Source organism: Opisthocomus hoazin, chromosome 9 (assembly GCF_030867145.1).
Source record: "Opisthocomus hoazin isolate bOpiHoa1 chromosome 9, bOpiHoa1.hap1, whole genome shotgun sequence".
Classification (NCBI taxonomy): Eukaryota; Metazoa; Chordata; class Aves; order Opisthocomiformes; family Opisthocomidae; genus Opisthocomus; species Opisthocomus hoazin.
In genome coordinates, this window is record NC_134422.1 from 19,180,494 (window position 1) to 19,204,202 (window position 23,709).

The window sequence follows — 23,709 nt, forward strand, 5'->3', positions numbered from 1 at the left end:
TCTGCCCCAGCCTGTACTGGGTAGAACCACGTCCCATGATAAAGGACGTTTTCAACTGCAAAAACAAAGTTACTGGCATTCTTTTTAAACGCATCCAAGATTTTTGTTATCTTATAAGTTTTCTTATCGTGGTAACGCTTACTTACCTGCTTTAACTGCGACTGCAGCCCCTGCGCTATGTGTTTTTTTTTACCCAGTGATTAACAAGCTGTAGCAATAACTGCTTCCACGAAAATAAAACCAGTGTAAGCAGTTTAGTGTTTTATTTATTCTTTTAATAACAATACCGCTAAATAATCTATGTATTTCAAATAAAGTGGGTTACCTGCACTATGGCAGTTGTGCTTACTCAAATAAGAATTACCAGTGATTAGACAGCTTGGGTATGATGAAACAACAGGAGAAATGGAGCTTTAAAAAAGTATTTACATCATTCATAAGAATAAACTATACGATTTTTTAATAAAAAGTATATATTCCTGTGTGTTGGAGAATTAGGATTTTGCTACTAATTTCCTTTTTCCACTTCAGATTCACACGTAAAAATGCTCAAAGTATAAACACCCATAAAACTAGTGAATCTCAAAACATGAGAATTTGTAAATAATTTTCCCCACTTGCTACTGTTGTTAGAAAAGGAGAACAAACAACACTTTTTTTAGTCCATTACATCAGGAGGAATCATTTGGCAAAGCACTTGGGCGTTTAAACTAAACCAGAAGATGGCAGGAACCAGGCTTTGTTACGTTTCCAGCGCTTCTCACACCAGGGTAAGTTTAAGAAGGGGGATGAGGGTTACTTTCATTACATAGTAACCAGCATCATAACTACTTTTTCTATAAATCACCTCAAGAAAGAAGAAATAAAATGTTCACAATTGTGCCCAAAGTACGAAATGAACAACGAAAGTGCTTACTTTGATTGGCAAACACACACAAAGGTTCCTTTACTGTGCCCCGTCAGGCCGCTGTCTGTACAGGCTTCAACGCGGTACCTGCAACAAGTTCTCTATTTCTCAACACAAACGATAAACACTTGCTTCTCAAAATAGTGCAAATAGGAGCAAAGAAAAGTGCTGTCAACATAAGTAAACTGCAGGGGGGAAAAAGGCAGCCAAACATCACGACCTCGCCCTGCTGCTTCGGAGAAATCAGTAGTACCTTCCTCAGCACGTCAGACCGAGCGCGTTGCTTTTCACTGTCCCATACCACCGTTGCACGGGGAATGGATTTGGTCTTTTACATCTCCTCCTTCACAAAAGTAAGTGCACCTGTTCTTGGCATTGTCCATTAAAAAAGTCTAAAGACTTTTCCAAAACATGAATTGATCAAATGACTGGAGTTACGAATATATACAATTCTGCCTACCCTCTTTCCCGTTATAGCTTGCTTTCTTTGGAGTGCGTAGGAAAGGCCACAGTGACGCATCACATACAAAAATCAAGTTTAAGTTTTATGTAAAATACTCAAGTATTTTTAGCATTTATATACACAGGTTCATTTACCATACATTCTCTCTCACTCTTTCCTTGGATGTATCTTTGTTTCTCGGACAGGTGAAGGTCCAGATACTGATTTTCACTGTAAACTTTCCTGCTATTTGTGCTTTCAAAACTTTGTGAACAGACCTGTGAGAAGAAACTGAACCATTTACTTACAGAACAGTTATGTCACAGGACAAAACGTAGCATTCATGCCTTTGCTATTACAGGGCTAAGGCTCTTCTTATATCTTGAATTCTGCTTGTGTTTGCAGTTAGCCCTTAATGGGTATCTCTGTTAGCCTCACTAGCACCTTCAGGGGATAAGATTAGTGATCTACCAGCTTGACACAGTCTCAGGCTTCAAATATTCTGTATTTATTTAATTTACTCCTAGATGGCACTGCTTTTGTACAGGGTATTCCCCACAACTCTTTATTCCAAATGCACATTCCATATTCTGAGGAAGATTCTTCTCCTACCACTGCAGTATGACTTTTTTTGTGTGTCTCTGGGGAGAAAAAAAAAAACAAACTCACAATATGATCCTCCACCACTATAACAAGAAAATTTAAATTCTAGTTCGATGGGAATGAATACCTAGTTGCCTGATAACTCCCTTCTCCCCTGCTGTATCAAAATTTATAACTGCTTATTACAAAAGTTGCTTCTACAGAGTAACCCAATGCTAGCAGAAAAACCCTTCTAGCGTATCAAAATGGTACATCATTTGGCATGAAGTTATTGATGGATAATTGTACAAAGTTACAGAATTCACGTAGCAATTTTAAGTGCATTTGTTAAGGTGATGTTGCATGAAGTACTGTTGGCATTAATTATTCCATTAAAAAAAAAAATCTTTCTTTAGTCGCCATTAATAACCTTCTTATTACTTTTCCAAAAAGAAGTACTAAAACATCAAGTAGTTCATTCCTTACGGCTTCACACAGTGAAGTTCATGCTAAATTGCCCAGAAGGAACAGTTTCTCAATAGCTATCCTTTGTGAACACATCATCAGTTTCATCATCATTCATCCCTCTCTGATAGCGTACTGAAGAGAAGGCACTCCAGTGAAGACGCTTCTTCTTATAGAGATACCACACTAACACAACAACGAAGATCAAGATAATCAGCAGGGCAAATGCTACAGCCACCCCAGTATGATTAGAACCTGTAACAGAACAAAAGACAGAGTTATTCAACAATTCAACAATTTAGCTGAAGTTAAGCAAACTGCTTCATCATATTAATAGTCTTCACTTCATCACGTGGGAAGTTAGGTTCAAGATCTATCAGGAATCGGCATCTATTAGCTTATTTTTGATCATTCTGTTGTTAATTTCCTGATCATGTTTCGGCTGGAAGGGACCCCAGAGGTCCAAAAAACCTAGTAGTAAATGCTGCACTCATTTCAATGTTTGCATACTTCAGATATCTAATGAGATTCCTGGACTCTCACAGTGGGCAGGAATTATTCTTCCCTCGGACTGAAAAGATCCTGTTGACATCTCCTTAGCAGCGTGAAGTTAAATCTCTTCCTGCATTTCCACTTCAGCGAAGACATATACAAAATCAGAAAGATTCCTCTACTTCTCAGGAACTTGCTTGCATAATGCTCAGGTAACCGGTTTCTTTCCTGAACGCAACAGAGTGTGGGGAAGTAACGTGAGGCCCAAGTCTTCTTCTGGAGCTGCCGGGGACCATTTCCAGAAGCCTCCTCAAGACTGAAAACACAACCTGCAGTACCTGCTTACCCGGCATCTCTCACAAGCAGCAGTCTTTCTGTTCCCACCTATACAGACTCACCCATGAGACAGACCCTGTGGTAAGAAGCGACAGCAACTATTCTATGCTTTCTTTTAAGCGGAAATTTTGGTTCTCTGCCTTACCCTTTAAGTGGACAGTGGGATCCAGGAGCAGTAAGTTCCTAGAGAATTTGTCCCTGAAATGTAATTTTATGGAAAAAACAGCAACAGAAGTTTCCTGCTTAGGCAGAGGTACTTGACAGTGATCAATACTTTTGTGAATTGCACTTCCGTTATTTCAACACAGACTTTGCCACCAAAAAACCAGAATTCTCAATACAGTCACTACAGAATTCTCTGCTAAAATCAATGTTTCCATACCTAAAGGAGCTTTACAAACCACTCTGCTTTGACTATGACTGCAATCAACTTTGGACCATGTGCCAGTTGTGGACAGGATAACACTGCATTTTCCATTGACTTCTGCAGTTTTGTTTTCCCAGTTGACGTAATTAACTGATGAGCCATCAAGCCAGTTCAGGGACTGATCTGTTGAGGGAAAAAAACTGCTTAGTTTAGATCATCAAAACATGCAGTAATTCTGCACAATGTCATTCACAATCTCTTGATTTCTTCACGTTGCTAAAAGAAACAGGGCTGACTATCTATCCCGCACATTAAAAGCAATAAATATGAACACATTGCTTAGCCACACCTCCAGATTTTTAGGTTTTCATGGATTTGCAACCTAACCAGTGTTGAGGAAGATGAATTTCAGTGACTCCGGATCATCTTAAATGTGCAATGGGAAGAGACTTAAGCTACAACAAAGTCCAAAGGGCTTTATAATGCTAAATGAGGGATTCCAACCTCAGGCAGAAGTTACTGTAGGCTATGAACACTAAAAAGCTGTATTCTTATTTGAGGATTTATGCATTTTTATCTACCACATGAAACATTCATGCTCATACATGGTTGCTACTTCTTACCCTTAGAGCTCTGAGCCAGGCCAAGCCACACGTTCTTGGTGATGAGATCATTTTCCTTTATGTGTGTACTCACAAATGCATTTTCTTCAGCATCCACAATAGTCAGAAGGGTTGCTGAAGGATCTAAGGGTAAGAGGAAACCGGTAAGAATTGCAACTTGCTTGTACATTGAGTTTTCTGTGGGAACAATTGTTAACAGCAAATTTTGGGTGTGTAAAATTAGCTTGAAATAACCTGCAGAATAAAGACATAAACCTCCCATTCCCCAAAATACAGCGTAACGTTATACAAGACAGCTTCAGATGACTGGTTATTCAAGCAGATCATACAAAATAAAATGAGAGTAAACTTACTGCTGCTGTGGAGTACATACCTGGAAGATATCAAAAGGTATGCCACATTCAGAATTACTAGTCTTGTCCAAGTAATAAGCCCTTTTCAAAAATTTAGTTGAACAAAAGTTCAGCATTTTGCTGAGTCAAGTTAACTTCTAAATCAATCCCTCATTATGCCTCAGGTTTTTATATACAGTGTTATAGCAATTAAGGAATAAGAGGGAGGAAAAGGTATACTGGAGATGGGCTCAAAGCATACCTGTTCTTTACAAGTATATGCAAATATAAGCCAGAAGCTTAATTTAGAGAAAGATCACTTTATCTTTCAACTACCAGGCCAGGTAGGATTGAACATAAAACCACATCCAGGCCAGGGACTACTCACACCTTTTATTTTTCATCCTATGTAGTGGGTTCAAGTTCACATCATAAGATAATTCAAAGCAAGTTACGACAGTCACTAGCTTCTAAGCTAAGAAGATGATTAAAAATTCTGTACGTGAGACTGCTTAGCATCATCTTCCGCAACACAATTCCCCACATAGCTTATCACAGAAGAGAGAAAATCCTTTAACTTTACATAAATTTAAGTTTTTTAGTGATATTATGTGCCTTAATAGTATCTATGAAGTACGTGCTTTGAACCATTTGACAGGTTAGCAAGCACCCTATTAGCAAGCAGCTAATGCAAGGATATAATAAGAAAACACTGCTAAGAGCACTAGCTTTATGTACAATTAACTTCATTACAAATAAATATAATGGTTTCCTCCAAACTGTAAGCCTTACATATCTGAATCCTCTACCAATGGTTGTCTGCATTTTACTCTCAGATATCCATGTGCCAAACAAACCGTCAGCACATTGCAGAGATTTACCAAGAACCTTAATCAGATATTCAAAAATAAAGCTTGCTATTACTTTTCCTAAACTAGAGAGGCCTAAAAGCTTAGGTGTAGGTATAGGTTTTTTGGTTGTTGGTGTTTTTTTTTTTCTTTTCAAATAATGGACTAATTACAAGTTGTAATGTGATAGTCTAAACATACTCAGTTTCTGGCAGACTTTCTTGGCATCTTCCACATTATATACAGAAAAATTGTAGAACGCCATGTCAAATGCGTAACAGTAATCCTTATACTGCATCCATTGCAGGGTACTGCTAAGTTGCGTGCATCCCGGGGCTCTGCTCACTTGCTTGGGCTGTAATTGTCTCTCTGCAAAGACAAAGAAATCGACATAATTTCTGCTGCAGGAATTGCACTTAATCTCTTTGTAGGAACAGGACAGTAAGTATTAACAAGGACTATTTCTCCTACCAACAACCATGATTCAATTAGTTTACATCCCTTCTTTGTGTGTCATAGATGAATTTATTTGAAAATGAGCATAAGAAAAGTCCCAAAGACTTGGGAACCATTTTTTTCCCTTGCCTTTCAGGGGGTTTTGAAGATCAGTGTATGCACTTGATAAGGATTTCAATTCAGAAAAGATACATACAGTTTGATATTGATATCACAGGTGATGAAAAATTGACCAGGATTGTTTTAGATCTTCACCACTAGAATGAAGAGAACTAATTTCCCTTAAGTATTAAAAAGTGTTTTATCAACAAGACAACCCTTCTTAAAGATGAAATCATGTGAAGTATTTCAGCCTTCATTTCTGGTTCTAACTACAACACGTGAAGATAGAATATATACGACAACTACACAAAATATGAGAAATAACACTTACCATTTGGAGGGCTATAGCAAATGGCACCTTCAGCAACATTTGTACATTTTGTACGGTTCCAAGATCCTTTAGTATCCAATAGAACACAGTTCTCAGTAGTATTTGAGTTTTCTAATTCCCAAGGACAGTAGTCAAAGTCGCTTCCATCGGACCATTCAAAATTAGCTTTACTTCCCTAATTAAAGAAAAAACCGCAACTTTTAAACCACAGCATATGGTTGTGGTTTAAGTCTTGTTTGTCATTACCAAGTCATGTAGCAATATTTATCCCTTGCAGAGTGATAAATTAAAATGCAGGTGGTCTAATTTTCTAAATCCATCCTAAATAAATGCACAACATAATTTGCATTTTCCAATCAATTCATAACATAAAAATCCTGTTTATTTGTGGAAACGGAGAAAGCGTGGCACGTTTGTAAGCTTAAGCCTGCAATGAGCCTCGTTTTATTCTATGGGGAACATTTTACTTAATTTCATCCTGCTGTTTCATTTAAGTAGTCTGCCTTCCTTGCTATGAACATTACTAGATATGTTGGCAGCCACTAAACTGCTGACATGGCCTCAGTGAGTAAAGCTGGGCAGCTCAGGAATGGTTTGCTGTGCTAGCTCCTACTTCAGCTGGAAACCTTTGACAATGAAGAGTCAATCATGAGAAGTGGACAGACCCATTCGGACCAAAGGACAGGCAGAGGCAGCGAAGGTATGCAGAGAAATCACACACCTCTGCCAATTAACTACCACGACCAGGTCTGACAATTAGTGTGGGGAGCAGGGTCAGGGCCACAGGCTTTTGGCTCTAAGGTTAAGCAGACAGAGGAGGAGGAAGATCTGCAGTCGCCTCTGCTATGCCTCCCAGGAGAAGGGACGCACAACTTGCTAGAGAGCCAGTTCTGGACCTGCCTTGGAGAGCCAGTCCTGACCTGGACTCAACAGGCTCCACACAGCCTCGTCTGATAGTATTTGCTAACGGAATCTGATCCTACAGAGGGTCACAAAATATGGAGCTTCTAAAGGTAGCACTGCAAATTGTGCTTCCTCGTGCTGCAAGAAATGATGTGGGACCATTGCATTATTTTAAAACATCAAGGATTTGGAAAAAAAAAAAAACCAAAAAACTTAGTGTGGCTACATACATTAACATTGAATATACTGTAATGCCTGTTATATGGGATTGAAAAAGTAGGTCATTTACTACATGGAATAGAGATTCCAAGAAACTGGAACAAAGCGTCAGAAAATATTTCTTATCTTGTACATAAAATTATTTACAAGCTCTGTTACTGATGTCACCAACGGTATGTACTTACATCATGAACTGACAACCCAAGCCACAGAGGATAGCCATCCCGCTTGACAATATCTTCTAGAAATAACTGTTGTGATTCACTGTGCACACTTGCTAAATCACTCCTATTTTGTTTGCATTCTCTCAATGCCTCATACCACGTTAACTTTTTCTGAAGGATCCTGTATGTTCTGTTTCCATGAGGAAGAGAGTCAGGCAATGGAGGCTTGTGTTGTTGAGGACCTATTTCAAAGAACAAGGCAACAATGAGTTCTGTGGACTTCATTCATGTTACCAGGAACATATAGAAAGCATTAAAATCCACCTATATCAATGTAACTCAAGCATGAAAGTGTTCAGTACAAGCCACTCATACCAAGTATGTTATCTTTTGCTACTTTGAACACTATGATGGAGGAGTTCAGCAAACGCATACCTCCTGAGCAGAGTATCACAGCAGTGATCCACAGACTGACCATATAACCCCAGAAGCCCATGACAGCTGTGCCATGCGTTTCACTGGGAGTAAAACCAAAGCCTTATATAGTGGGCACTGCAGAACCAGGACTTAAATTACCACCCTCATTCAACAACACTCCAGTACTACACATAAATCTTCTCTCCTACTTACCTCTTTCGATTTTACAGGCAAGAATACTGTACACATTATAGTGTTGAGCATGCCAACTTTGAGAATAATTATAAATATCCCAAAAACCATCAAGATTTACACCAGCAAAAAAACTGTTCTTCTTTATGTTAGGTCTTCCTAGCCTCCAGTTATTGTAAGTCAGATGAGTTTCATCATACCACTTAAGAACTTGATCTGTGGAAAATAGTGAATATTTATTAAAACATTGGTATTATGCGTACAAATACCATTTAACTCTGAATATATTAATGACACTAACAGATATTCACTTTGGAAAAAATGCAGTGATACTCTAAGTTACTGTAAATCAGCTCCATATACAATGCTAAATATATTAGCATTACTCATCCAGAGCATTTTAAGTCCTGCTTTCCAGGGAAATCAAATCCAGACTAAACAGAACATACTGGATCTAATTATCACTCAAACAGAAAGCATGTCCAGCGATTTTCTTCTAGAAGATAAATACAAATATAAAGCATTATTATAGGTTTGCATTCAGTTTGACTTCAGTTGTATACTGCAGCATGCAAGAAACATGCACTTAATGCTGCAAACTTTGTCTCCAATCCAGTTATTAAGAATAAAAAACAACCTTAAATCTTACCACTGTCATCATAAATCACGCCCAGCCAGACCCACATGGCCAGGCCGCTGAATGAACGAAGCTGCTCAGTAACAAAGTCGTTCTCCTCTTCATCTCGAACGCTGAGAACAAATGCTTCTGGGTCTATTGAAAATTTTTTAAGATTACTTTCTTCCAAATTCACCTCTCAGTTACAAAATAAATATTTTTTCTATTATTTGTAATAATTATTACAGATAGGTCAAGAATGTGCAAATGCTAGACCTTCATAACTTAATAACTAAATGAACAGTGCAAAAACAATTTTCAAAGGTATTATCAACAGTGCTTCCCCTGGTTTTGTGGGTAAGTGAAAGACATCTGCTCCAGAGATATTTGTAGGTCCTACTGTCACTGCCACTTCAAGTTGTATGTAGTAAAAATTCTCTGCATAGAACATAAAATTATCACCAATCTTTCATGACTTGCTTGAATTGCCTAGTAGAGAAAGAGTATTAAGAAAAAGACTGAATTGAAATCAATTCCCCAAAAATGAAAACAGTTTCTGGAAAGATGCATGTCTAATTGCCATAAACAATGGTTTAATATAAGAGGGAAGCTGTTCCTAAGCTCAAACTTTGTTCAAGATGGACAGGAAAAGCCCACATGCTTTTCTGAACTGTACTCAGTCTGTTTACTTTGTCCACCTAAGTGTTCCAACACAGCAAGGGGGGGAACAGGAGCTACTGGGAGGAATCCCGTGGGCCAGGGCTCTCGAAAGCAGGGGGGTCCAAGAGTGCTGGTCGCTCTTTAAACGTCACTTCCTCCATGCTCAGGAGCGGTGCATCCCCCTGAGAAAGAAATCGAGCAAAGGAGGCAGGAGACCTGCATGGTTAAACAAGGAGCTTCTAGCAGAGATCAGGTGGAAGAGAAAGGTCCATGGAATGTGGAAAGAGGGGCAGGCCACTTGGGAAGAGTACAGGAATGTGGTCAGAGCGTGCAGGGATGCGATGAGGAAGGCCAAAGCCCACCTGGAATTGAAGCTGGCAAGGGATGTCAAAAACAACAAGAAGGGCTTCTTCAACTACATCAGCAGCAAAAGGAAGGCTAGGGACAATGTGGGGCCGCTGCTGAATGAGGCGGGTGTCCTGGTGACGGAGGATGCGGAGAAGGCAGAGCTACTGAATGCCTTCTTTGCTTCAGTCTTCAGTGCCAAGGCAGGCCCTCAGGAATCCCAGGCCCCGGAGGTAAGAGAGGAAGCCTACAGGGAGGATGACTTTCCCTTGGTCGAGGAGGACTGTGTGAGGGATTGCTTAAGCGATCTGGACGTCCACAAATCCATGGGCCCCGATGGAATGCACCCACGAGTGCTGAGGGAGCTGGCGGATGTCATTGCTGAGCCACTCTCCATCATCTTTGAGAGGTCCTGGAGGACAGGAGAGGTGCCCGAGGACTGGAGAAAGGCCAATGTCACTCCAATCTTCAAAAAGGGCAAGAAGGAGGACCCAGGGAACTACAGGCCGGTCAGCCTCACCTCCATCCCAGGAAAGGTGATGGACCAGCTTATCCTGGAGGTCATCAACAAGCAAGTGGAGGAAAAGAAGGTTATCACAGAATCACAGAATAGTAGGGGTTGGAAGGGACCTCTGTGGGTCATCTAGTCCAACCCTCCTGCCGAAGCAGGGTCACCTGTTCAGGAGTAGTCAGTTCAGGAGTAGTCAGCATGGATTCACCAAGGGGAAATCGTGCCTGACCAATCTGATAGCTTTCTACGATGACATGACTGGCTGGGTAGATGAAGGGAGAGCCGTAGATGTTGTCTACCTAGACTTCAGCAAGGCTTTCGACACAGTCTCCCACAATATCCTCCTAGGGACGCTCAGGAAGTATGGGCTGGATGAGTGGTCGGTGAAGTGGATTGAGAACTGGCTGAATGGCAGAACTCAGAGGGTTGTCATCAGCGGCGCTGAGTCTAGTTGGAGGCTGGTAACTAGTGGTGTCCCTCAGGGGTCAGTATTGGGCCCAGCCTTGTTTAACTTCTTCATCAACGACCTGGATGAAGAGTTAGAATGTACCCTCAGCAACTTTGCTGATGACACCAAACTGGGAGGTGTGGTGGATACACCAGAAGGCTGTGCTGCCATTCAGCGTGACCTGGACAGGCTGGAAAGTTGGGCAGAGAGAAACCTGATGATGTTCAACAAAGGCAAATGCAGGGTCCTGCACCTGGGGAGGAACGACCCCATGCACCAGTACAGGCTTGGGGTGGACCTGCTGGAGAGCAGCTCTGCGGAGAGGGACCTGGGTGTCCTGGTGGACGACAGGTTGACCATGAGCCAGCAGTGTGCCCTGGCTGCCAAGAAGGCCAATGGCATCCTGGGGTGCATTAGGAGGAGTGTGGCCAGCAGGTCGAGGGAGGTTCTCCTTCCCCTCTACACTGTCCTAGTGAGACCTCATCTGGAGTACTCATCTGGAGTGGGGGCTCCCCAGTTCAAGAAAGATGAAGAGCTACTGGAGAGGGTCCAGCGGAGGGCTACAAGGATGGTGAGGGGACTGGAACACCTCTCCTACGAGGGGAGGCTGAGGGAGCTGGGCTTGTTCAGCCTGAAGAAGAGAAGGCTGCGAGGGGACCTTATAAATGCTTACAAATATCTGAAGGGTGGGTGTCAGGAGGATGGGGCCAAGCTCTTTTCAGTAGTGCCCAGCGACAGGACAAGGGGCAATAGGCACAAACTGAACCATAGGAAGTTCCGTCTGAACATGAGGAAGAACCTCTGAGGGTGACGGAGCACTGGAACAGGCTGCCCAGGGAGGTTGTGGATTCTCCTTCTCTGGAGATATTCAAGATCCGTCTGGACAAGGTCCTCTACAGCCTACTGTAGGTAACCTGCGTCGGCAGGAGGGTTGGACTAGATGACCCACAGAGGTCCCTTCCAACCCCTATCATTCTGTGATTCTGTGAAAAATACCCCGTGAAGTAAATGTGACTGTAAAACCAGAATGTTGCCAAGGGGATAACAATTACCCAATCTATTTAAAATTTTCATATTATAAGGAGAAAAAAAAATAAAAATCAAACCCACAACCTTGCTATTTTTCAGCAATCTCAGAATTCAACAGTTTCTAGCCATGTCTCTCTGAAACTCCTCTACGCATACTCTGGCACTGTTTCTCAGAGTAGTGCAAGGGCAAGTAGCATTAGGCAGTGCAACACCAATGCACATTTCCAAATGCTACAATCCTTGTCAACACTCACTGCTGTCATTGTAAGACAGTGACTCAGATCTAAAATTCATCTCCCTCAAGCCAATATAAGTCCATAAATACCTGTAATATGACAAAGTACTTACTCATTTTCTTGCATAAATGATGAGCTTCTTGAGACTTCAGTTCTCTCCATCTATTTTTTGTTATCATAAAAGTGTAACAATTGTTTCTAAATGATATCCAGGGCGTATTTTTAATCTTATGTGGGCATTTAACTTGTGTAACTTGTTCTTTTTCAATCTCCTCTACAGAAGGGAAAGAAGACGTTCGGGACGTGACTTATTAATAACAACGCTTAACCTTACACACCACAAAACATATTCAGGTACCATTTAAAAACATGCAAGACAAATTAAGTGCCATCCTCTAAATGTGCAATACACAGTTGCTTTCAGTTTCCTCACAACAGTAATTATTTTAGAAGTAACAAGACCAGCGGTAAGCATTATCGAAGAATGCAGATGCTTACAACATTTCATAATTCTTATGTTATATAGGTTTAAGAATAAAATCCCTACATAAAAGTACTAAGTACAATAACTAAAAGCTCTTGCTGGCTCTTCCATGAAGGCAGATCAGCGTAACAAATAAGCTACTTCATAGGTGGCAACACACCTCAGTTCTGTGGCTTTATCTAATACATGAGAAGTGAGAAGGACTCTTCCTGCAGTAGATCAGATTGCAATCGCAAAGTAGTTAAGGATGTCATAATGCCAAGTATACACTTTACTGTGAGTCAGTATGTACAACAATGGCTTAACTGTGTCCTCTCATGGAAAAAAAAAATAAAACACAAAACAAATTATAACAGTCTCATAGGGGAGAAATCTGTGATGATCTCTCAGAAAGATCATCTTTATTTTTCAGAAAAGGGCTGTGCCACATATGTATGTTCCCCACAAAAGATGTCCTGCTGTATCCCTACCTGTCTTGCTATAATTGGTATCTATTTAGAAGGGTTTTCTAACTGCAGGTGACTTTAATTTACACCTTTCAATTCAGTGTCTACCTGCTATCTTTCTTCTCCACGTAGTCACACACCTCCCTTTCTAGATCCCTTTTCTGAAGGCATTTCAGGAAGTTCCAATATTAAGATGTAAATAGTACAGAGGTAGCTGAACCTTCTTTCACATTCAGGTGGGAGAGATTAGCATGCAACAGTCTTACAGAAACAGTGCAAAGGTAGAATCAGTTGACAATATGAAGGGTACAGTCTGGCCCAAAGCACCCAGACCAAATTCATTTGTAAAGAACACGTGGATTAAGACCAACAGGTATATGCCCCCCTATTTGAAGTTTGTTTTTTTTCCTGGCATGCAAACAGCCTGTCTGAGGTAATGCAAGTTAAAAAAAGTTGTCATTTGGAAGTCACATTCTGCAATTATCAAATATGCTTCATAATAAAACAAAATTCAGCTTTTATAAGTATTCTGCTAGGATACATACTTTCTGATGAGTAGCAAATAGCACCTCGATTTTCAGAGGAACAGTCAGAAGTTTTCCAGAAGCCATCAGTATCCAAGAACACACATTCTTCACTTGTTTCTTCATCATCGTCAGACCAGCGACTAAAACTAACATGTTTCCCATCCAGCCAGCCATAGTGTTTTCCACCCTAGCATCATATAAGTAAAAGGGATGAGCTTACATGGTAAAAAGATTAGGTACAGAGAATTACATGATAATGTATTTCCATTGGCTAGACATTTACAGTGTCTCCAGTGAGATCTCTAAGTGTTCCACTGCCCTTGTGATCTGATCCGCTGCTCACAATGTAACATGCTTTATTATTTAAGTTTTGCAGTTGCAAAAATATGATTAGCTGAAGTGGATGGCACATTCTCAAATGTTGATGTTTAACTACTATACTTTTGGAGGAAGGCTGGGAATTGAGATGTGCAAACTGCATCCTTTGCACCTGCAAATCAGTGGTGGATACAAGTGTCTGGTCTTGGAAAACTGCTTATATCTGAAAATAAGGCCCAGTGTCAGTTACTCCACACCGAGTTCAAAGTAATCCACTAAATACATAACTGATTTATTAAGTCAGATGCATTCCTGCCCTGGAGGATGCAGGAGGAGTAAGAAAAAACCCACATACAACAAGCACGCCATCCTTTTAAGAATCTTACATTTAAAAGTTTTCTTCAGGAAATCCCCCTGACGCTTTGTAATTTAATTTATCTTGTATCTTTCTTTTGTGTCTATGATTCCAGCACTGGAGTAACAAGTTCTGTTGACCAGTATCATTATAATTTCCTTTCAAGTGACTTTTTAATTGTGCCCAAATAACTAAGTGTTGCAATAGTGGAAAGCTAGCGCATGCCTGAATTGTAGACAGCAAAATGAATCATTTGATCTTCACTTACAGATAAAGATTCAAAAGAGGAGTGAAAATAGGTTGTTCTGGTTTCCCCACCTTCACTAAGATTAAATGCTTGTTTAGTTTTAAAAATATTCTCCACAAACTACATACTGAAATTCCTATTTTCCCCCCTAGTTTGCCTGTAATACTCTGTAGACCATTACTGACATAGGAAGATCATAACACCACAGAAGCTGAGTGAGCACCATCAGCCTTTGTAGGTAAGGCACTTCTCAAATAAATTTAAACTTTTTTCTTGCACTTATCTCAAAACTCATGCTTCACAAAAGAGACAAACCCTACAAGCAAGCCCAAGCCATTTCACTAACAGCTGAGAAAGCTCTCAATCCACAATGAAGATCACCAAGAGGTCCTCTGGCTAACGAAGGCAAAGCAGTACCTCCCGCATTGACTTTTACAAAGACAAAACAAACAGAAGAAAAAGAAAAACCCACTAGACTGCCCAAGGAATGTCTCCCTCTAACTCAAAACACTGACACAAATATCATGAAGTAACAACAGAGTCTAAGTGAAGCTTTACAAATGCATCTCCAGAAGCATTCAGTGATTCATTCTGGATTTTATCGGCCACTGCTAGTTTCTCCCTTTTAAAACAGATTTTGGGATGTCTTTCTACAGTGGTACGGTAAACAGTGGTGATGATATTAAATGGCAACACTAATTATTCATTCATTAACAAAAGAGACAAAGATGATTCAGCACTCTATGTTGCTGCTACCCTACAATGCATTCCTTCACCTTATAATCTTTTAAAAGACTTGTCTCTTCATCATCAATCGGTCCAATGGAGATCAACAACTACGTAACTTGGAGAACTGAAGATTTAGAACATTAATCTTGAGACTTTCTAGTTGGTTATCCCTAAATAAGAACACTTACCCCAGAAATTAATTTTTCATTACATTTCTTAATCACAGTTTCTCTTTCAAACATCTCTAAAAATTACCTTAAGCCACAGTCTGAGGGGAAGATAAAACTTACATCTCTGCTGAAGAGTCCAGTCCACAGGGGATAATTATGAAGGGCAGCCTGAACAGCGAGAAAAGCCTGCTGGAACTGATCTGTAATGCTAACCAGCTGCATCTTGTTATTTATGCATGCAGCCATTGCATCATTCCAGGACAAATTCTTCAGAATTACCATGTATTGAACATTTTGATAGTTCAGTGTTTCATTAAGGACTTGCTCTGTCTGGTTATCAGCAGCTCCTATACATTAAGAAAGAAAACCAGTTATTAGGTGGTTAAGCACTGGAATACATTTTAAACTCCTAATTTCTCCTGAACAAACAGAAAATTTTGTTTGAATTCCCCCTGACGAAAAAAAAAAGAAAAATCAAAAAACTTTTCTTAGTAGATTAAGCTAATGATTATAGTTAGCAGCAAGTATCTTTGACACTTTAGACAGAAAATATATAAAAGAAAAAAAAAAGGATTATTTTCAGCCAATCTATTTTTATATATCTCTCTCAACTTGGGTTCATGTTTTTTTATATTTGCTATTTTTAACTAACTGCTAAATAATGTCAAGAATTCTATCAACTGAATTAAAAAAACATGTTCTAGAACTTTAAATACAAGAGTGGGAGAGAGCGACTGCTCTCTGCTGCAATATAGCAACAGCTAAACTTGACTCGTTTATCTCTGTGATATGCTTGTGGATTCATGCTTATGCAAATCTAATGGGCCACAAAACCTGTCTATGCAGATCTGACAGTGTATAGCACAGTCCCAGAATTCCTTACTGCCATCCATGGGTACAGCGGGAATTGATTTTGACTCCACATGTGCTTAACTAATTGCAGAAAATCCACCTTGCATAGGGAGGGGTATAATTCACTGTTTGTACTCTAAGCACTGAGTGTTATCACAGTTATCGGCATCATACTGAAGGCACGCAGCTCAGCGATGCATGGAAACTGCAGCTAATAAAAGCAGCAAACATTGCCATGGGTGGTAAATTAAAGTATGCAAACCCGTGAAACCCCCAAAATTTTATACACAGTCAAAAATAAATTTGCTTTCCAAAAGGGAGTAAACCCCTGACATTTAAAATATCTCAAACAGAAAAAGGCTCACTGAGGGGACAAAAATTTTTTTAAAAAAAAAATCATTCCATAAATAACAGGATATAAAAGGCTGATTAATAGGCTGACAGGGCCATTTTCCAAAACACAAGATGACAGAAACATAATACTAATTTGATATTTATATGCAGTTTACAGCTTTCAATACATCAGCAAAGAGACAAGGCTGAAACAGATTGTTTGAAGTGGTTTGTGCCTGCTGCCAAATGCTTTCACTTAGTAACAGCTACAAAAAAGAACCACGGAACCAAGGGTGCCATCACACATCAAGGGGTACCAAACTGGAAACAAGATAGTAAGGGAAGTGTCCATTTCTGAAAGAAGTAATTGCTAATGATTAAGATCTCAAGAAGTTCTGCAAACCACAATCATGCCAAGATCGCCAAGGAACCTGAATTGTCTTTTTTCCTAGGATAAAGCCCTAGGCAACCTGGACTCTCTCATAGCTGTCCCTGCACCCTGATGAGGTCCCTTCCAACCTGAATTCTCCTTAGATCCCTACTACAATGATATAACACCAGACCATACCAGTACACGTTCCCTAGCAGTCCACAACCCCTTCTCATTACACCTTCACAGCTGTGGCTAGGAAGAAGTGCTTAATATTTGAGTCAGTGCAGAATCACAGAATCACAGAATCACAGAATAGTAGGGGTTGGAAGGGACCTCTGTGGGTCATCTAGTCCAACCCCCCCGCCGAAGCAGGGTCACCTACAGTAGGCTGCACAGGACCTTGTCCAGGCGGGTCTTGAATATCTCCAGAGAAGGAGACTCCACAACCTCCCTGGGCAGCCTGTTCCAGTGCTCCATCACCCTCAGAGAGAAGAAGTTCCTCCTCATGTTCAGACGGAACTTCCTGTGCCTCAGTTTGTGCCCATTGCCCCTTGTCCTGTCACTGGGCACCACTGAAAAGAGCTTGGCCCCATCCTCCTGACACCCACCCTTCAGATATTTGTAGGCATTTATAAGGTCCCCTCGCAGCCTTCTCTTCTTCAGGCTGAACAAGCCCAGTTCCCTCAACCTCTCCTCGTAGTGGAGATGCTCCAGTCCCCTCACCATCCTTGTAGCCCTCCGCTGGACTCTCTCCAGTAGCTCTTCATCCTTCTTGAACTGGGGAGCCCAGAACTGGACACAGTACTCCAGATGAGGCCTCACCAGGGCAGTGTAGAGGGGAAGGAGAACCTCCCTTGTCCTGCTGGCCACACTCTTCTTGATGCACCCCAGGATCCCATTGGCTTTCTTGGCAGCCAGGGCACACTGCTGGCTCATAGTTAACCTGTCGTCCACCAGGACACCCAGGTCCCTCTCCGCAGAGCTGCTCTCCCGCAGGTCCACCCCAAGCCTGTACTGGTGCATGAGGTTGTTCCTCCCCAGGTGCAGGACCCTGCACTTGCCCTTGTTGAACCTCATCAGGTTCCTCTCTGCCCAGCTCTCCAGCCTATCCAGGTCACGCTGAATGGCAGCACAGCCTTCTGGTGTATCTACCACACCTCCCAGTTTGGTGTCATCAGCAAACTTGCTGAGGGTACATTCTAACTCTTCATCCAGGTCGTTGATGAAGAAGTTGAACAAGGCTGGGCCCAGTACTGACCCCTGGGGGACACCACTTGTCACCAGCCTCCAACTAGACTCAGCGCCGCTGATGACAACCCTCTGAGTTCTGCCATTCAGCCAGTTCTCTATCCACTTCACCGACCACTCATCCAGCCCACACTTCCTCAGTTTCCCCAGGAGGATATCATGGGAGACTGTGTCGAAAGCCTTGCTGAAGTCAAGGTAGATAACATCCACAGCTCTCCCTTCGTCTACCCAGCCAGTCATTATCATCGTAGAAAGCTATCAGATTGGTCAGGCATGATTTCCCCTTGGTGAATCCATGCTGACTACTCCTGATAACCTTCTTTTCTTCCACTTGCTTGATGATGGTCTCCAGGATAAGCTGCTCCATCACCTTTCCCGGGATGGAGGTGAGGCTGACCGGCCTGTAGTTCCCTGGGTCCTCCTTCTTGCCCTTTTTGAAGATTGGAGTGACATTGGCCTTTCTCCAGTCCTCGGGCACCTCTCCTGTCCTCCAGGACCTCTCAAAGATGATGGAGAGTGGCTCAGCAATGACATCCGCCAGCTCCCTCAGCACTCGTGGGTGCATTCCATCGGGGCCCATGGATTTGTGGACGTCCAGATCACTTAAGCGATCCCTCACACAGTCCTCCTCGACCAAGGGAAAGTCGTGCTCTTTGTAGGCTTCTTCTCTTACCTCCGGGGCCTGGGATTCCTGAGGGCCAGTCATAGCACAGAAGACTGAAGCAAAGAAGGCATTCATTAGCTCTGCCTTCTCCGCATCCTCCGTCACCAGGACACCCGCCTCATTCAGCAGTGGCCCCACGTTGTCCCTAGCCTTCCTTTTGCTGCTGATGTAGTTGAAGAAGCCCTTCTTGTTGTTTTTGACAGTGCAGACTAGTAATATATTGATCTACACAGATATATTGTCGACTTCCTATTAATAAAAAACCCCTTTTCGAATTTTTATGACTACCTCTCTTCCATCCAGACTTCTAATCTGGACACTTGTAATTTCTGAAGTATTTGGCACTGAAATAAAGAAGGTTTCTTGTGCTAAGGTGTGCATGTGTGGGAATCTCTTTGTCTATTTGAGAAAGAAAAAGGTGGGCATATTCTGGGGTATTTTGCACACTTTGCATACTCAGCAGTGGGCGTGCTGAACATCAGCCCACAGCAGTAATTAAATGTGTATAATAGCTATATGTGTTTGATCTGATTCCAGTAATTGGTGTTAACCAACCCACATGGCTGCATCACAATATTATATTTAGTTCAGATTAAGAAAACCCACTCACACCAGTGGATCTGTGGAAAGCTATGAAAAGCTGCATTGCTCTAAATTATCACTCTCCATGTATGCCCTCAAGGTTTGCTCTGAGGAGACCGATTTCAAGGTTAAGAGTATATGATACCTCATATTCTGATAGTGCTAAAATCCACAGGATGCATTTAAGGAGGATGGAAATATTGCAAGATTCCTTTCCACACCTTCTCACTTCCACAGTTCTGAAGAGGAAAAAGGAGTCACTTGTTCCACCCCTTGACGTACGTGACCTCTATACCCATGAAACATTAAAGCCCTGTCTGCTGAAGTACAGTTCCATTGAAAACATACAGAGTCTCTCAGAAAAACAGATTCCCTCTGAACTGGCCAACGAAAAATGAAAGGGAAAATTCTGAGTGGCTGATAAAATAGGTCCCAGATCATCCTCCATATTCTGCTTTTCCAAAATCTACCTGCTCAGTCTCTACAAGAATCTTGCTCTTCAGGTACAACAATTTACAGGCATTAAAAGATCTCCTGGCACAGGCATCTTAACCGATCCTGGCTATAATTTATTTTGACACTTCAGACTTACCTATAGGCCGCTGGCATATACCCAAGAAGTGCCTGTCAGCACAAGCAGTGAAATTCCACGTTCCAACATACTGTGATTTGGGATCATTGAGGATTACACCGCACTGATTGTTAAATTCTTCATCGAAAAGCTGAAAAACAGAAATATGCTTATCAGATTCAAATAATGCATTGAACACACTTGTGTAGAGAATGTGAAGTAACATGACGCTAGGAGAATCTGAGCTGTCTGAACTTGTTTTAGAAGTTTCAAAGGACTGGTGCAATACAGCTTACCTATTTTACAAACACCACCAGGTGCCTGGACTCAAAAAGAATTCAGAAGTTACATACAGTGGAGAATATTAAATAAAGTAATTTCACACTTAAAACTTGTTTGTAAGTGTGGTTCGATTACATTTATTGTGCTTCACCTTGAGTAGAGCAGCTAGCAAAATACCAATGTACAATGATTTACAGATGCATTCTAAGTGTAACTGAACAAAGAATTATTGATGACATCTTTCTGATGACTGTTTTCATGTAGTGTTTAAATTGCAAATAGAAGTTCCAGAAGAGTCATTAAACAGTTGTTTTCAGCGTTTTTCCTCTACCCTTCAGTGTTTCAACTCAGTTCAGAAGCTGTCATCCAAATAAAGGCAAACAGGACTTCATTACCGTCAGTCACCTTCTTTGCCAATTCAAACCACTAATAGGGGATGTGGTCTGTTACACATTTTCTGGCCTTTTTTTTTTTTTTCTATACAGTCAATATTCCAAATTTCATTACTCAATAGTCAAGAGAAGTCAGAAGTTAGAACTTACGTCCAGTGGAATTTTCCTTAATCTTCCCGTCAAGAGTGGGTGAAAGTTACTATACAACAGTCTACTCTCATCTACCCATTTGTTCTCCCTTGTGCTGAATAGAAACTGCAAACCAATCCAAATATCTTTTGGCATACCAGGAAGCAATGATGTTATATAATCTGTTGGGCAGAACAGTAAATGTACATATCGTGGTTCAGACAACAACAGTAAACACCTGAAAAAACACTTCACATAATACAAATGGGGGTTGCATTATCTTATCCAGCTTAATTTTCCCAGTCCTTTATGATTACCAAATGCTTATCATCCCTTCCTTCCATAACATCTTTCATGTTGATATTATCTGAAAGAAGAAGACTATTGGTATTTGTCCTGCAAATTCTCACCTGAGGAGCAGGTAGTGGATTTAACATGTTTGCCTGCCCATTACTTTTAACTTTTGCACTTATATCCAAATTTCAGAAGCTGTTTTTCCACAAGTCTGCAAGACCTTCTATTGTCTCCCCGCAGAGATAACAGAAGAGCTCCCTCCTGCCCTCTCCGAATTGATGGAGGAAGTGTTCTCTCTCATCTTCCTCTCCTACTGATGTATACCATAAACCAGAACAATTTCTTGGATTCTGGCAGTTTGCCCACCCCATCACCAGCGAAATCTGGACAGGACACAGGAAGTCAAGTTTAGCTGGAAAAAAATTCAGCCAGGAAAACCTTAAATCAGACCCCTCTTAGTGAGCATTCTGGGAGGAAACAATGGGCCTCAGTAACCCTCCAGGCACCAAAGGCACTGAGCTTGTCTAGATTAGGAAGACAAATTGAAGCTGTGTAATTAGCTACTGCTGACATGTCTTAACTATTGGCCACATGCCAGACTAGCCGCAGCCTATTTTCTGAGCTAGACAAAGCCACTGAAGATGTATATGTCAGAGCTAACCAGCCTTCTAATGACACCAGGATGAGCAGATGCAGCCTATAGAAAGAGGCATGCTTCTTTAAGAGGACTGTGCCTTCTTTCTGCATAGGTGGCCTCCACCACAAGGGGGAAAGTAAAACAAACAAGAAACAATAACAAACACTTCCCTATGCACCAAACCAGACAAAAGATCCTGCTACATAACGTTTCAGAATGGCTATGGTTTTGCAGTCTTAAAAGTATCCAAAACCACACAGGTCTCAGAAATGTATATTCCTATATGGTTACAACCCTATTCCTCCCCCAAAAAAGCAGTAAAAAAATAATTACCATTCAGCTGCTGCCTGCAGGTACACTAGTGGCCTCCCTAGTCCACTTTCCATATTCCATCTGGCAAGAGGTTATTCGCTTATAAAGAAAATATGCACTGCGCACATTGCAGAACTCAAATGCGCTACTTCAGGTATGGAGAACTGCAGAGAACTGTTATCCACAAAAACATAGATACAAATACAGCTGCCTCATTCAGCAGTTTACCACTGCACATCACTTGCAGCCAACGTGAACGCACTTCTTCCTCACTGCCCTGACCTCAATGACTCTATATGACAGCTGAGAGGCAGGTCCCAAAGGTGGAACAGCTCCGTGTTTTGCAGTCCCCCTGCCTCCCATCCTCCTGTCAGTGTCCCGGAGAGCTTGCAGGTGGCTGGTTTAGACACACTGCCATATTAAGCTGTTCTGCACACTGAGACACAGAGGGTTCCATGTGCTCCAGCCAGCATTGTATTTGCCTTCTCATTGCCACAAAGACAGCTGAGCTTGTCTTGGAAACAGCCCGTAAGGTGGTTTTCACAGTGCAAAGTCTACGGTCTCAGCTATGTTTTAACTTGCAAACCAAAATATAGGAATTCTTCATCCAGTGGTGAACCTTCTTAATGCAAGATTTTACAATTTTTTCTAACAGGTTAAGATCACACAGAGAAGCTACTCTTCGAACTGGCTCAAATGTTTGCTGAATGCATTCCCATGTTAAGTTTCCAGCGATGTGAATAACAATAGACAACACATTTTTAACCGGCCTTGGATTTTCAGAATGCTCCCAGTATGCCTGTAGATAAGGGAAGTGATTTTATGCTCAGGTTCTTAAGCAGAACTATACTGAATTTGGAAGAGAAGCTGCACACGAAAAGTGCCCCCAGTTCACCATCGTACCTTGCTCAGCTTGATTTGAGATAGATGGAAGAGAGCCTCCAAAAGTTACACACTTTTCATTAGCTGCATTAAATGTTAAATATTCGGGTTTCATCTTTAGAAAACACTGCAAAATAAACATAATGAAACTGATTTTCATCATACCATTGCTTCCTAAGAAATAGCTCACAAGAAAAGGTTCTTAAACGAACCCTAAAAACTCACTTCTCATTTCCTGCAATAACATATAATTATTTTTCTCAGAAAGCAAGGGAATTGATACTAGCTGCTCACATTTCTTATTAGATTCAATAGAATAGCTAAATATAAAATGATCCCACTGACTAACTCCTTATTCACTGAGGATTAGAATTCAGTAACTTCTAATTGGCTACATCAGGATCACGTACCGTTTTAAGAATGAGAATTCACACATGAACTCTAAAAATCAGACAGGGTTGGGCCACAAACCTGTATTGTGATGTGTCACCTTTTGGGAGAAACCACATCGGAACTGAAAAGCTATACTCCACAACGATGTGAAGTAAATTTGCAAACCTTGGCACAATGTAATGCGCAGATCTGATGCGCTCTCCTTCTTATGTACAGAAAAATGGTGGGCCAAACAACAGGTATCAGTCTCACTCAGACTTCAGATGACTGCCTTAAAACATAGTACTGAAACACACTATACTATGGCTTTTGACCTGTTGGTTCATTCTTAAAAGCTGCTTCTGATTCTTAAGTGCGTTAAGTCCTTAAGGCAGCTTAGGAAGCAGAGTGTCTGCCAGCTTGCTGTCTGCCTGTGATTACTCAGCGAGAGAATCAAGATGCTTCTGCCACAGAAACCTCATCCTCT

General features: G+C 41.3%; 1 protein-coding gene across 4 annotated transcripts in view; it reads right to left on the reverse strand.

Annotated features, from left to right (window-relative positions):
• Window positions 1–264: 264 nt before the first annotated feature.
• Window positions 265–23,709, reverse strand: part of LY75 (lymphocyte antigen 75) — a 51,210-nt gene continuing 27,765 nt past the window's right edge. For 2 of the 4 annotated variants that reach the window (XM_075430290.1, XM_075430292.1), the window contains 14 exons: window positions 22,872–22,977; window positions 20,747–20,907; window positions 19,944–20,073; window positions 15,420–15,646; window positions 13,499–13,667; window positions 12,136–12,297; window positions 8,828–8,950; window positions 8,200–8,394; window positions 7,591–7,811; window positions 6,284–6,458; window positions 5,596–5,763; window positions 4,215–4,337; window positions 3,607–3,774; window positions 265–2,651 (listed from right to left, as the gene is read on the reverse strand). In XM_075430290.1, coding sequence (XP_075286405.1) covers window positions 2,467–2,651; window positions 3,607–3,774; window positions 4,215–4,337; window positions 5,596–5,763; window positions 6,284–6,458; window positions 7,591–7,811; window positions 8,200–8,394; window positions 8,828–8,950; window positions 12,136–12,297; window positions 13,499–13,667; window positions 15,420–15,646; window positions 19,944–20,073; window positions 20,747–20,907; window positions 22,872–22,977 — 2,313 coding nt within the window. In that variant the 3' untranslated portion in view covers window positions 265–2,466. The remainder of the gene's footprint in view (window positions 2,652–3,606; window positions 3,775–4,214; window positions 4,338–5,595; window positions 5,764–6,283; window positions 6,459–7,590; window positions 7,812–8,199; window positions 8,395–8,827; window positions 8,951–12,135; window positions 12,298–13,498; window positions 13,668–15,419; window positions 15,647–19,943; window positions 20,074–20,746; window positions 20,908–22,871; window positions 22,978–23,709) is intronic. The other 2 variants (XM_075430291.1, XM_075430293.1) reach the window with 2 other exon arrangements.